This window comes from Mobula birostris, chromosome X, assembly GCF_030028105.1.
Source record: "Mobula birostris isolate sMobBir1 chromosome X, sMobBir1.hap1, whole genome shotgun sequence".
Taxonomy (NCBI): domain Eukaryota; kingdom Metazoa; phylum Chordata; class Chondrichthyes; order Myliobatiformes; family Myliobatidae; genus Mobula; species Mobula birostris.
The window spans coordinates 61607205-61622935 of NC_092402.1; the positions used below are offsets into that span (position 1 = coordinate 61607205).

The following is a 15731-nucleotide window of genomic DNA, read 5'->3' on the forward strand; positions in this document are numbered from 1 at the left end:
GTCAGGTTGTCACTGACAGGCTTAGGAATTTCTTTGCCAGGCTTTTGTACTTCATCACCGACAGTTGTCCGGATGATTTCAGAGTCATTACAGACGGCAGTAACTGAACTGATGGAATATGGAAGAGAGAGAGAGGTCAACTGTAAAGCCCGCCCACAGAGAAAACTGATAGGTCTACTTGGCACAAAGAGAGATCAAGCAGGATTCATTCATTTTCTTTCTTTTTTTTCCCCCTCCCTCTCCCTCTCTTAAAAAATTGATTTCTGGGATATTGTATATAATTTGCGGGCATCAGGGAGCCGCTATCGATATGCGTGGAACTCCTGGGAGAGGTGGGATGTCTGCAAGATTCTGGAATGGTTCCAGAGGACTGGAAAATTGCAATTGTCACTCCACTCTTCAAGAAAGGAGTGAGGCAGAAGAAAGGAAATTATAGGCCATTTAGCCTGAATTTAGTGGTTGGGAAGATGTTGGAGTCTATTATTAAGGTTTCGGGATACTTAGAAGCACATGATAAAATTAGCCAATGTCAGTATGATTTCTTTAAGGGGAAATCTCACCTGACTAATCTGTTGGCATTCTTTGAGGAAATAACAGGATGAACAAACGAGAGTCAGTGTATGTTGTTGGATTTTCAAAAGGCCTTTGACAAAGTGCTTAACAAGACGAGCCTATGGCATTACAAGAAAGATGCTAGCATGGATAGAAGATTGCCTAACTGGCAAAACTGGTTAGCTACCTGTGTTCCACAGAGGTTGGCATTGGGGAAACTTCTTTTCGTGTTATATGTTAATGATTTGGATGATAGAATTGATGGTTTTGTGGCCAAGTATGCAAATGGTACGAAGATAGGTGGAGGGGCAGGCAGTGCTGAGGAAGCAGGGTGTCTGCAGAAAGACTTGGATAGATTAGGAGAATGGGCAAAGAAGTGGCAGATGGAATACAGTGTCGGGAAGTGTATGGTCATGCACTTTGGTGGAAGGAATAAGGGTGTAGACTATTTTCTAAACAGGGAGCAAATTCAGAAATCGGAGGTGCAAAGGGACTTGGGAATCCTTCTGCAGGATTCCTTAAAAGATTAATTTGCACGTTGAGACAGTGGTGTGGAAAACAAATGCAATGTTAGCATTCATTTTGAAAGGACTAGAATATAAAAGCGAAGATTTAAAGCTGAGGCTTTATAAGGCATTGGTCAGACTGCACTTGGAGTATTGTGAGCAGTTTTGAGCTCCTTATCTAAGAAAAGAAGTGTTAGCATTGGAGAAGGTTTAGCTGATATTAATGAGATGATTCTGCCAATGAAAGGGTTAATTTATGAGGTATATTTGATAGCTATGGGCCTGTACTCACTGGAGTTTAGAAGGAGGCATGAATCTCATTAAAACTTATTGAATATTGAAAGACCTAGATGGAGTGAATGTGGAGAAGATGTTTCCTATAATGGAGGAGTCGAGGAACAGAGGGCAAAGCCTCAGAATAGAGGGATGTCCCTTTAGATTGAAGATGAGGAGGAACTTCATTAGCAGAGGGTAGCGAGTCTTTGGAATTTATTGCTTCAGATGGCTGCGGAGGCCAAGTTACTTGGTATATTTAAAGCAGATGGTTTCTTGATATAGTCAGCGTCAAAGGCTATAGGGAGAGGACAGGAGAATGAGGTTGAGAGGGTTAGTAAATTAGCCATGATAGAATGGTGGAGCAAACTCAGTGGGCCCAATGGCCTAATTCTGCTTCAATGTCTTGTGGTCTTGTAGTGTAAGGTTGGTTAGTTGGTGTGAATCAGCCTTAATGTCGGGCCAATTGTAGCTGGTTGAGAACAACAGATAGGGGCAAAGGAGGAAGTATCTTGGAATGTGTATTGAAAACAGGGTGTTCAAAGTTTGGCATGCAGTGGAGGATATGTTGGGACAAGTATAGACTTATTTAAGACTGGAAGAAGTACCTTGTGCTTAATCACGCAACGTAAATTTGCACTTTCTTGCATTGTATCGACTGGCAAGAGTGAAGGGGAACTCTGATTTGACTGGGAAGGAAACCATTCAAGCTGTTGTGAAATTGCCTCAGTTCTTTGTTTTCATTTGGCATGTCACCTTTGTCACAGTTCATACCATTCTGTGGCTAAGGTTTTGGGTGTGGATGGGGTGGTATGGGTCACACCACGATATATGGGTATGGTCTGACATGTCATTGCAAGACTGAGGAATTGCTGCTCTGTGAAGGATGTCCTCCCTTGACAGGCACTGAAATGTGCCCCTGTCAACCTGCTCGGTAGGGGATCGACACTGGCTGCAGGGGACACGGTTTCCCCAAGAGTCAACTTGGCCACTGAGAACAGTTTGTTTGCTTAATTGCCTTGTTGTCTTTTATGGGATTTACATTCGCAAACACGAGGAATTCTGCAGATGCAGGAAATTCAAGCAACACACATCAAAGTTGCTGGTGAACGCAGCAGGCCAGGCAGCATCTCTAGGAAGAGGTACAGTCGATGTTTCGGGCTGAGACCCTTTGTCAGGACTAACTGAAGGAAGAGCTAGTAAGAGATTTGAAAGTGGGAGGGGGAGATCTCCTATCATTTTGGAAGACAGGAGGGGGAGGGATGAAGCCAAGAGCTGGACAGTTGATTGGCAAAAGGGGTATGAGAGGACAGGAGGCCCAGGGAGAAGGAAAAGGGGAGAGGGGAAGCCCAGACGATGGGCAAGGAGTACAGTGAGAGGGACAGAGGGAGAAAAAGAGAGAAAAAGAATGCGTGTGTATATAAATAAATAACGGATGGGGTAGGAGGGGGAGGTGGGGCATTAGCGGAAGTTTGAGAAGTCAATGTTCACGCCATCAGGTTGGAGGCTACCCAGATGAAATATAAGGTGTTGTTCCTCCAACCTGAGTGTGGCTTCATCTTTACAATAGAGGAGGCTGTGAATAGACATATCAGAATGGGAATGGGATGTGGAATTAAAATGTGTAGCCACTGGGAGATCCTGCTTTCTCTGGTGGACAGAGCGTAGGTGTTTAGTGAAACGATCTGTAAAGATGAAGCCACACTCAGGTTGGAGGAACAACACCTTGTATTCCGTCTGGGTAGCCTCCAACCTGATGGCATGAACATTGACTTCTCTAACTTCTGCTAATGCCCCACCTCCCCCTTGTACCCCATCTGTTATTTATTTATTTATTTATATACACAACATTCTTTTTCTCTCTCTCCTTTTTCTCCCTCTGTTCCCCTCGCTATACCCCTTGCCCATCCTCTGGGCTTCTCCCCTCCCCCTTTTCTTTCTCCCTAGGCCTCCTGTCCCATGATTCTCTCATATCCCTTTTGCCAATCACCTGTCCAGCTCTTGGCCCTCCCCCCTCCCCCCTCCCCCTCCCAAATCTCTTACTAACTCTTCTTTCAGTTAGTCCTGACGAAGGGTCTTGGCCTGAAACGTCGACTGTATCTCTTCCTAGAGATGCTGCCTGGCCTGCTGCGTTCACCAGCAACTTTTTTGTGTATTGCATGGGATTTACATTGTCTGGATACAACCACTGGACTGCAATTAATTCATTCAGTGCTTCCTGAGACATTCCTATGCACTTGGATGTGCTGTAGAATCTTAAAAGATGGGAGGAGACTAATCAACCTCTCATATCAACACAACCACATGCATTGCATTTATCTGTAGCTCTTCTTGGGATGTAAGCAGAGCAAACATTGCTTACTATACTTGATGGGAATCAGTTCTAAACAATAGAATTAAAATTTAGTCTGTTGGATGACGCCTTTGGTCAATGTTAGCAACAGAGATGTAGGATGTTAAAAGGCACTAAATCAGAGCTATTTGGTCCGGTCCTTCATAAGAAGATTAAACAAACGGGGTTCACAAGACTGTAGTTAATTAGTTGGCATGGATACTGAATAACATACAGGAACAGGGGTCATTTTCAGGTAGGCAGACTGTAACTGGTGATTGCCTCAGTGCTGGGGCCTCGGCTATTTACAGCCAACATCAATTACATGGATAAATGGATAGATTGTAATGTATCTGAGCTTCTGACATTACATGGCTAGTGGGAAAGTGAACTCGGAGAGGAGGATTCAATGATGCTGCAAAGATCAGGTTACGTGAAGAGACATGATGAGGGCAAATGTGGAGTTATGCAATTCGAAGAACAAAAATAAAGGCACAATTTTTTCTTAAATAGTGAGAGAACTGAGAAATTATAGTAGGTCTCTATACCAATGAAAAGAAATACTTAGGGCAGAGGGAGTGGTTCAATAAACTAATTCCTGGGATTGATGAATGGGTCTTTGAGGAGAGATGAAAGGTATAAAATGCTGAAGGACCTTGGCAGTTAAATGCTGGGAGCATGTTTGTCCCAGACTGAAACCAATTGCCATTGTTTCAAATTAAAGGGGTTGGCTATTTCTTCTCAATCTGATACAATAAACCCTTTATTTTGAAACCGTGGCAGTGCTGTGGAAGCTGAGTAAAAGGAACATATTAGAAAGTGACCGAGGTTGCTGGATTCCCAGACACCCAGACACTACATTAATTAATAGGTGTGGTGATTGTGCGATCAAAGATCAGCCTGATGATGTGGTGGAGCTGGCTGTAGGGGCCAGATGCTCCATCAAAAATAATGCTCCAGGCCTGATTGAGTCTCTATGGAGTCGTGTTAGTGTAATATTGCTAAGCTTTGTTCTCAGTTGTAACTCTGTGTTTATTTTTGACCACAGTATTTCAAAGAAGCAGTTAGAACATTTGAGATGATGTGTATGGGAATAAACCCAAAAGCCGACTGATTGGAACATAAGGGATGTGGAAGAGGAAAAGATCCTAGAGTTGAATAGCTTTCATAAAAAGGAAGAAATAAGGCGTTATTGCGTGCCAGTGGCGATTCACAAAGGCGTCCATAGTGAACAGCTGTGTGTTCAACCAAGTGCAGGTCAGTTCATTTGAACGGTGGACACCAGTTGTCAGTGATATGAGAAGCTGTAAAGTGTCAAAGGTCTACACTTAGGCAGAGGCTGCAGAGGGACCTCTGTGGAAGAGCAGAACCTTGGTTGGCATTTTTCCCAGAATCGCAGTACTCCATCAGGAGCACCGTCCCATAACAGGAATGTAGCAGTGGTTCCTATTACTGCTGGCAACATGTTGCTGCTTTGCTGGTACTTGAAGTCTGTCATAAATAAAGATCAGATTCATTTTTAAAATGTACACGTTTAGTCATGTCTGACTCGACAGGCCTGAACCCAGCTTGTACTTTGAACCACGGCAAATCTAATTTTGATGAGTGCTGAAGAAGTTGCCTCCTTTTGGAGATTGTTAGAGGGCAGAGGTGAATGTTTAATGCAATAGGAGAACATGAAAACATAAGCACTGGGTGCAAGAGTTGGCCTTTCAACCTTTTGAGCCTGCTCCACTGTTCAGCAAGATTTTCCTGCTGGGTTCCATCTTCCTCCACTTTTCCTGCATCCCTTCGATGCCCAGTGTGGGATGGGAAACCAGCTTGGAGCTCCAAGAATATGAAGCATTCTCAGTTAGGATAATTATCCCAGCCAGATACCAGTGCTTCCTCGTCCTGCAGTTTAACAATTTCCATTTTCCTTAGAGGCATCCCATGTGTCCACATGTCGGTAGAGACAAACCATTTTTCCTGGGGTCCTGCAGATTTCCCTAGCCAAGTATGTATCTGCACCTTTTTCAAAGTTTGTGTTGAACCTGCTCCCAGGAATAATGCATATAGCAACCTACTATATTTAAAGCAAATATTCCCCTAGTATCTAATAAGACCATAAGGTATAGGAGCAGAAGTAGACCATTCGGCCTATTGAGTCTGCTCTGCCATTCAATCACGGGCTGATCCAATTCTTTCAGTCATCCCCACTCCCCTGCCTTCTCCCCTTACCCTTTAATGCCCTGGCTAATCAAGAACCTATCTATCTCTGTCTTAAATGCACCCAATGACAGCCTCCACAGCTGCTCGTGGCAACGAATTCCACAGATTTACCACCCTTTGACTAAAGTATTTTCTCCGCACCTCTGTTCTAAATGGATGTCCTTCAAACCCGAAGTCGTGCCCTCTTGTCCTAGAATCCCCTACTATGGGAAATAACTTTCCCATATCTCATCTGTTCAGACCTTTTAACATGAGATTTCCCCCCTCAATCTTCTAAACTCTAGGGAATACAGCCCAGGAGCTGCCAGACATTCCTCATATGGTAACACTTTCATTCCTGTAATCAATCTTGTGAATCTTCTCTGAACCTTCTCCAGTGTCAGTGTATACTTTCTAAAATAAGGAGCCCAAAACTACACACAATACTCTAAGTGTGGTCTCACGAGTGCCTTATAATGCCTCAACATCACATCCCTGCTCTTGTATTCTATACCTCTAGAAATGTATGCCAACATTGCATTCACCTTCTTCACAACTGACTCAACCTGGAGGTTACCCTTTAGGGTATTCTGCATAAGGACTCCCAAGTCCCTTTGCATCTCTGCATTTTGAATTCTCTCCCCATCTAAATAATAGTCTGCCCGTTTACTTCTTCCGCCAAAATGCATGACCATACACTTTCCAATGTTGTATTTCATTTGCCACTTCTTTGTCCATTCTCCTGAACTATCTAAGTCTCTCTGCAGGCTCTCTGTTTCCTCAACACTACCTGCTCCTCCACCTATCTTTGTATCATCGGCAAATTTAGCCACAAATCCATTCATCCTGTAGTTCAAATCATTGACATACGTCGTAAAAAGCAGCAGTCCCAACACTAACCCCTGTGGAACTCCACTGGTAACCGGCAGCCAGCCAGATTAGGATCCCTTTATTCCCACTCTGTTTTCTGCTGATCAGCCAACACTCCACCCAAGCTAGTAACTCCCCTGTAATTCTATGGGCTCTTATCTTGCTAAGCAGCCTCATGTGCGGCACTTTATCAAAGGCCTTCTGAAAATCTAAGTACAGCACATCGACTGCATCTCCTTTGTCTACCCTGCTTGTAATTTCCTCAAAGAATTGCAGTAGGTTTGTCAGGCAGGAATTTCCTTTCAGGAAACCAGCTGGCTTTGGCCTATTTTGTCACGTGCCTCCAGGTACTCCATAATCTCATCCCTGACAATCGATTCCAACAACTTCTCAACCACTGATGTCAGGCTAACAGGTCTAGAGTTTCCTTTCTGCTGCCTCCCACCCTTCTTAAATAGCAGAGTAACATTTGCAATTTTCCAGTCATCTGGTACAATGCCAGAATCTATCAATTCATGATAGATCCTCCTACCACGATAGAGTAGACAGCTTCTTGCTATCTGTTCCACTTGATCTTCTTAGTTTTGAACAGCTCTCTTGAACTGCTGATTGGTGGACAAGTGGGACAGTCAGCTCTGCTTTAGGTAAATGCCCAGAATGCAAATATTTCTATTACGTGAATGTGCATTCAAAATGTAGATTCATTTCCTCTCCTTGCTCACCGCGTGCCTTCCTGTTGACGGTGAAGGAGGAGACTCTAGCTCCTGGAAAGTGTGACAGTTCAGACCACATCAAACATCTAAGTGTATTCACCTCCTGAAAGATGGCGTAGGAGACCTTTGTGGTGGCTGCTTTTCTAAATGTGAGTTTATATTAACGCATTGTTTCTGAGCTTCATCTTGATGGTGGTTGCATCAAGCAGTGTGTCAAGCCTAATGCCACAGACACCAAATGTTATATTGAAATTCTACCTGTCCTTGGATGCACCTGACCTCTTTGCTGTGCAGCGTTCCAGTCAGTTGGACTTTGCATTACTACTTGTTCTCTGTCCTTAAGTTTCTGTGAAAAAGCACCTTCAACCATGTCCATCAGGCAGTGGTCAGCACACACCATCTTGGAAGTACTGTGGGAGAAGGATGCAATAAGTTCTGTGGGATGGTTCCCTGAGCAGACTGTCCCAGATATTTGATGGAATGTCTCATCGACAGAACTTGCCAACAAGTACCAAGACTTTTCTTGGCTAGCAGTGAGAGGGGCCCTCCCTATCAGATTCTTCCTGTATGGACAAAAGTTCAAAGTAAATTTATTGTCAAAGTACATATATGTCACCATATATAACCCTGAGGTTCACTTTCTCACAGGCACACCCAATAAATCCATAATAGAATAATAACCATAATTGAATCAATGAAACACCGCACCAACTTGGGCATTCAACCAGTGTGCAAAAGGCGGCAAACTGTGCAAATACAAAAATAAATAATAATAAATAAACAATAAGTATCGAGAACATGCAATGAAGAGTCCTTGAAAGTGAGTCCGAAGATTGTGGAAACAGTTCAGTGATGGGGCAAATGAAGTTGACTGAAGTTATCCCCTTTTGATTCAAGAGCCTTGATGGTTGACGGGTAGTAACTGTTCGTGAACCTGGTGGTGCGAGTCCTGAGGCTCCTGTACCTTCTTCCTGATGGCAGCAGTGAGAAGAGAGCATGACCTGGGTGGTGGGGGCCCTGATGATGGATGCTGCTTTCCTGTGACAACACTTCATGTTGGTGTACTCAATGGTGTGGAGGGCTTAACCTGTGATTGACTGAGTTGTATCCACAACTTTTTGTGGGATTTTCTGTTCAAGGGCATTAGTGTTTCCATAACCAGGCTGTGATGCAGCCTGTCAATATACACTCTATACTGCGCATCTGTAGAAGTTTGTCAGAGTTTTAGATGTTGAGCCAAATTTTCGCGCACTCCAAAGGAAGTACAGACACTGCTGTGTTTTCTTTGTAATTGCACTTGCACACTGGATCCAGGACAGTCCCTCTGAAATGATAACACTGAGGAATTTAAAGTTGCTGACCCTCTCCACCTCTCTTCATCTGATGAAGACGGCTAATGATCCTCTTGTTTCCTTCTCCTGAAGTCAATAATCAGCCCCTTAGTTGTGCTGACATTCTGCATGAGGTTGTTGTTGTGGCACCACTCAGCCAGGTTTTCAATCTCCCTCGAATATGCTGATTCATCACCACCTACGATTCATCCAACGACAGTGATATTTCAGCAAAGTTGAATATGGTATTGGAACTGTGCTTAGCCGCACAATCATGTGTAAAGCGAGTAGAGCAGGGGGCTAAGCACACAGCCTTGTGGTGCATCTGTGCTGATGGAGATTGTGGTGGAGATGTCATTGCCAATCTGAACTGACTGGGGTCTGCAAGCGAGGAAATTGAGGATCCATTGCACAGGAGGGATTGAGGCCAAGGTCTTGAAGCTTATTCATTAGTTTTCAGGGGTGATAGTATTGAATGCCACGCTGTGGTTGATAAAGAGCATCCTGATGTATGTGTTTTTGCTATCCAGATGTTCCAGGATTGAATGTTGAGCCAAAGAGATGGTGTCTGCTGTGGATTTGTTGCCCTGGTAGGCAAATTGGAGCGAATCCAAGTTGCTCCCCAGGCAGGAGTTGATGCGGTTCATTATCAACCTCTCAAATCACTTCATCACTGTGGATGTAAGTGCTACTGGTCGATAGTACCTCAGAGGTTAAAGAGCTAGGTGAACACTCCAGCCAGTTTATCAGCACAGTACTTGGCTAGTTAACCCATCTGGGCCGATGCTTTTTTTGGTTCACCCTCCTGAAGGCTACTCACATGTTGGCCTCCGACTGAAATCACAGGGTCATTGGGGTGGTGGAGCTCATGATGGTTTTTCCATGTTTTGACGGTCAAAGCGAGCATAGAAGGCATTGAAGCGAAGCCCTGTTGTCGCCTACATCACTTGATTTAACTTTAAGAGGTGATAGCATTCAAGCCCTGCCATAACTGTTAAGCATCCTTTTTGTTTAGTCCAGAATTGTCACCTCACCTGTGAGAAGGCTTTCCAGAGATCATACCTGGGCCTCTTGAAACTTTTTTGGTCACCGGACTTGAATGCCTCTTATTTGACCCTCAGCATATTGTGGATCTCATGGTTCATCCAGGGCTTCTGGTTGGAGCAGACTCTGAATGATTTTGTGGGGACACACTCGTCCATGACTGTTTTTATAAAGTTCATGACAACTGTGGTGTATTCATTCAGATTCGCAGATGAGTCCTTGAACATGGCCTAGTCCACCAACTCGAAGCAATCCTGTACCCACTTCTCTGCCTTCTGCAACCACCTGAGCAAGCCCAGTGCTGTCAAATCTGACAGAATGTTTAAGGAGGTGGCTTGACATCACTACAGAGTTGAATCAGAGTTTTTTGATGCCAACTGACGACTCAATGTGCGAAGTGTTGTAATGAATTTACAATATGGTGGATATTGTTATGCCATCACTGCACCAGTATTTCTGCTGCACAAAATCCTCTTCACTTCATCACACTCCATTCCAATATGCATCTGTTCCTTTCTCCCTCGTATACGGTATTATCCAACTCCGCTCGGATATTTCCTATAATGGCAAAATCCACATTGTAACTACTGTCTAGGTAAAGAAATTCCTCCTGTTAGGGAGCCATGCCATATATCCTCTGAGACCTTTTTTTTGAAGAAGTTGCAGCATGTTTGCTTTTAAGAGTTGTTCATATCAGCACTTGACAGAGGAAAAAAGAAATAGATCTGGGACAGTGGGAGATTCCTGTCAGTGTGAAACCTAGACCACAACACAGACTGGAAGGGCTGATTGGTCTGAATTCCTGATTGTAAATTGTCTATAATTTATCGTAACACTCACTATCTAAGCTTGCAAGTGAAGGACGGTAACTGGAGTTAATAAAGGATACTTGAGTTGGGAAAGGGAACTTGGTGAATATGTTGATGGTATAAGTCTTGTCATTCACTTGCACTTCTTTTGTTTTTCTTTTCATTGTTGGTTTAGTTTGTGCCGTTTCTGCAGAGTCATTGTTACAGCAGGGTTGCCAAGGGTGGAATGATGTGGCAGCACGAGAGACTGCAGATGTTGGAATCTGGAGCAACAAACAATCTGATGGAAGAACCCAGCAAGTTGAGCAGCATCTGTGGGAGAAAAGGAATTGTCCTTGTGCGGGGTTTTGACTTGAAATGCCAACAATTCCTTTTACCTCACTGATGCTGCTCAGCCTGCTGAGTTCCTCTGGCAGATTGCTTGTTGCTGGAAAGAAGTGGTTGTTGGTTGATATTGGAAGCAGTTGGCTTCTGGTACAGTCCAGGACTGTATCAAATGATCTAAAAAGCTTTGGTGTAGGGAAACTGCCTTGCATTTTTAATTGGAAAAACAAGTATCTTAATTAGTGAGAAGATTCTAGCCAGATAGACAAAGATAACTTTGCTAGAATTCTATTGCAATCTTCGTCATGCAAGATGGGGAAACACTCAGCACTTCATACTAATTAATTATGTGCAGAGCAGTTGTCGCATCTTTTTGCGCAGGGAGGACCAGACTGGAAATCTAAAACAATTCTAAGGGATGTTTATGTGTATGTGACAGTCCCAAATTTCCTGGGTGACCTTAGTTACTTCAGTCCAACTATATTCCAAGGAATCTAACAGTAGCAAACCAACTTTCTGTCATTTCCTGATACTTGCATTGGGAAATCTGGGGGCTGAACCCTGGTTACATTTGGCACTAGCTCAGTCATTCCATTCATAACAGTGGAGAAGAACAGCTCCAAAGGAGAGGGGTAAATTTGAAGCAATTTGCCTTTTTTTTTTTGGATTGATTTGAGTGTATAAGGATATTGTGTTTTCTAAAATTTGTTTTACTTTGAGAAATTGAATAGGTATTGTAATGTTTTTGAGGGAACAAGAACCGAGATCGCAGGTATAAAGTAAAGGGAAGGGAATGAAGGAATGAATAGTGATATGAGAAAAAACCTTTTTTTCTTTACATAGGTTATAGTTGAAATCCGGAACACACTGCCTGTGATGACAGCAAGTTTCATTGAAGTCTTTTAATCTATGGTGGGAAAAGCATTGCCAGGTGATGGACATGGGGATCAGGGGCTAGCACGAGTGAGTTGTTCTTATTGGATTGTGAATCTTTGGAGTTTGCTCTGTGTTGTTGAGGTGGGGTCATTGAATATGTTTCAGAATTGCAGGTAATAGGGAAAAATAAGATCAGCCCTGATCTTATTGAACGGCACAGTAGGCTAAAGCAGTTGAATGGTCTCCTCCTGCTCCTAATTCTTATGTTATTATATGCTGGTATGGGTGTCCAGTGATATTTTATGAAGGCTGTTAAGCTCCTGAGGGAGGAAGACATTGGAACATGCATATAAGGGGTTAGGTCTGAGTTCAGATTACCAGATAACAGTAGCTCAGAATTGTCAAATCCATACTCTTGCAATTATAAAAATGTACAATAGTACTATCACAGACATCCCACCTCTCCTGGAACTTCCGGGAGTCTCCCGCGTATTAATAGTGGCTCCCTGATGCTCGCAAATTATATACAATATCACGGAAATCAATTTTTTTGAGACCGAGCGAGAGAAAAGCAAGAGAGAGCGCCAGAGTGACCACGAGAGAGAGCGCGTGCAAGAGAGAGAAAGCAAGCGAAAGCGAGGGAGAGAGCGAGAGAGAAAGCAAGCAAGAGCGCGCGAGCGACCACGAGAGAGAGAGCGAGCGAGAGCGCACCATTGCAGAGTGTTCCAAAAAAAATAAAACGTACGTAACCCCAGACTACACTAAAGTGTACCCCTGCCTTATTTTGACCCCTGTAATGACAGTGTTGCTCGCTGCACTGTTTGCAACAATGACTTTTCTATTGCCCATGGTGGATTAAGACTGTAAAAGACATGTTGAGGTGAGTTTAACAGGTGTCATTCGTTCATTAGCATAGCTAACATTATTTAAACTAGCTGGCTAGCTGCTAAGGAGCTACTCTATTGCAGACATCCCACCTCTCCCGGAAGTCTCCCGCAAGTTGATGGTGCTACCTCCCTGAAATGAGTTTTTGCAGGGTGGGATGTCTGCTATCAAAAGAGTTAGCTAAATCATACAAGATTGACGATTGACTGGATTTGCTTGGGCCTCACTGGGTTTGTTGAGCAGGATACCAATTTCAGTTAGTTGCCTCAGAAGTGATAATTTTGTTTGTGGTGTTGGTGAATCTATCCTGAATTTTCTTCCTCTGTTGCCTTCTTGCTAACCCAGGGCCGAGCAGGGAACCGGAAATGCCGTCAAGTCCAACCCTTCTAAAAGGCATCGCGACCGGCTCAACGTAGAATTTGACAACCTACTGAGTCTGCTTCCAACCACTGAGGATGTTGCTGGGAGGTTGGACAAACTGTCTGTGTTGCGTCTCAGCGTCAGCTGCCTCCGCCTTAAAAGGTTCTTTGATGGTAAGGGCTGTGGACTTTTGACATCTTAATTTATTGCGTGCTTTTGATGAACTGAATTCTGAATGCTCTTTTAATTGAGTCGTAGAAAACTTGCCATGCAGAAGGCCATTCAGCCAATTGTTCCAGTACCAGTCAAAAATGAACTGCCCAGACTGACCCCACCTTGAGCACCATGTCCCTAAGTCTACAGGTCATACCTCTTCATGTACTCATCAAGTATTGTATTAAGTCTAGTTCAAGTTCAAGTTTATTCTCATGGATGTACAAGCACAGACTATAAATCCCATGAAATTTAGCTTTTTGCAGCAGCGCCACAGTACATTACAAAACATAGGCAAACATAAGTTTACATAAACTTAAATTAACATATTATACATAACTTAAATGTGAACAAAAATAAATAAATATAATGTCATTAGTGCAAGATTGTGTGTGAGAGCGAAAAAGAAATGTACTCTGAGGGAGTGTTTGGGTTTTTCAGTTTGGTTCAGGAACCTGACAACAGCGGGAAGAATTTGTTGTTAAACCTTGACGTGTGTCTGCAGGTTTCTCTACTTCCTATCTGATGGCAGCAATGAGAAGGGGGCATGACCTGGATGGTGATGGTCCCTGATGATGGATGTTGCCTTCTTGAGACATATTGTAGCTGCCCTTGGTCGGGATAGCTGTACTCACGATGGAACTGCCCAAGTCGACCACTCTCTATAACCTCTTTCATTCCTGGGCATTGGAGTTTCAGTTTTAATTGTACAAACGTTCAATTCTTTTAACAATTACCAAATCTGTGCCTTCTGGTTTCTGACCCCACTGTTAAACAAAATAAGTCCTTTCTTTTCAATCTGTCGAGGGCCCTTATAATTTCAAACACCTTGATTAAGTCTCTCCTTGGTCTCTTTTCTTACCCCTCTCCATCCAACCTTTTGCTATAATATTTCAGGTCCGGCAATATCCTTGTAAATCCCCTCTACACCCTCTTCATTGTGATTTCACCTTTCCAATAATGTGGTAACCAGAACTGTAGAGGGTATTTAAGCCGTGGTTTAACAGCTCTTGCATACAGTTGTAATATAACCTCTCTCTCTTATATTATGTGTCTCAGATAATAAAGGAAAACTCCTCTTCTGCCTTTTTCACCACTTTGTTGATTTGTTGTGCTACCATTAAGAATATGTGGATGTGTATTTCAAAGTCCTTCTGCACCTCAATATCCTCCCATATTTTGTATATAAACAATGATCAAGGGGCTGAATACTGAGCTCTCCGTAATGTTCCCACTGGTAACACTCTTTAACAGGCCTACATTCTGTTTCCTGCCATTGAGTCAATTTTGACTCTAATTTGTCACTCATTCTGGATCCCACAGACTGACTTTCTTGAGGAGCCTTGTTATAATCCTCTCATCAACCCTCTATATTACCTCTTCTTAAAAAAAAAAAAAAAAAAAAAAAAATAATTCAATCATTAATCAGATATGACTTTCCCATAATAATCTCATCTTAACTGCCCCTGATTAATCTGTACTTTCTATATAGTTTACATTGTCACTTTGAATGGATTCCTATAGACTTTCCCACCATTAAAGTTATACTAACTTTCCTATAATTTATCTTTTATCCCTTACTCTCTTTTTAAACAATGTGAGTATTCCTACATTCCTGTAATTCAGGAGGAATCTCTAGTCAGAGTCTCTACAAATTTGTCACTTGATTCTCTTACTAGCCTGGGACCCATTTCATCCTGGCCTGGCAATTTATCCAACTTCAAGGATGTTAAGCTGCTTAACATTTCTTCTTTTACTCTTTTTATCCCATCCTCAACTACAAAATTGCCACCATCCTCTTCTCCTCTTCTGAAGGTAGTTGCATTCAAAATACCCAAGCTCTACACACAGTAGATCGTTTACAGGTCTTGCTCCTCTTCTTCTTTGTGTAGATAAAGCATCTTCAGATCTTCTTTGACCTGTCAGTGCTTTTTTTTTTTCATGCCTCTTTGCCTTCCTAATTTCCCTTTGAATTTCACTCCTATACTTTATAAACTCTTGTATATTTTCTGTATATATTATACCCACACCACCAGGTTCAGGGAACAGTTATTACCCTCAACCATCAGGCTCCTGAACCAGTGGGGATAATTCCACTCAACTTCAATCACGCCATCATGGGTTCCCACAACCTATGGACTCTACATCTCACGTTCTCTATTTATTGCTTATTTATTTTTTTTTCCTTTTGTATTTGCAGTCTGTTGTCTTTCGCACATTGGTTGTTTGTCAGTCCTGTTGGGCGCAGTCTTTCATTGATTCTATTGTGTTTCTTCGATTTACTGTGATGTCCATAAGAAAATGAATCTCAAGGTGACTTGTATGGACTTTGATAATAAATTTATTTTACTTCACTAATATTGAGCCACGGTGCCTTGAATGGGCTTCATTTCTTTGCTTTATGTTCTTCTCTCTGCAACTTGTCACCCAGGCCTCAAAATTTGGTAGCTACA

General features: G+C 42.8%; 1 protein-coding gene across 3 annotated transcripts in view; it reads left to right on the plus strand.

The window, feature by feature from the left end:
* LOC140191540 (aryl hydrocarbon receptor-like) overlaps positions 1-15731 on the plus strand; it is a 123152-nt gene that overhangs the window by 26324 nt on the left and 81097 nt on the right. For 2 of the 3 annotated variants that reach the window (XR_011883833.1, XM_072248999.1), the window contains exon 2: positions 13051-13238. Coding sequence is in view for 2 of the 3 variants with exons in the window: in XM_072248999.1 (XP_072105100.1) it covers positions 13051-13238 (188 nt within the window). In the remaining variant the exon portion in view is untranslated. Of the gene's footprint in view, positions 1-13050; positions 13239-15731 lie in introns of those variants that run through there. The other variant, XM_072249000.1, reaches the window with a different exon arrangement.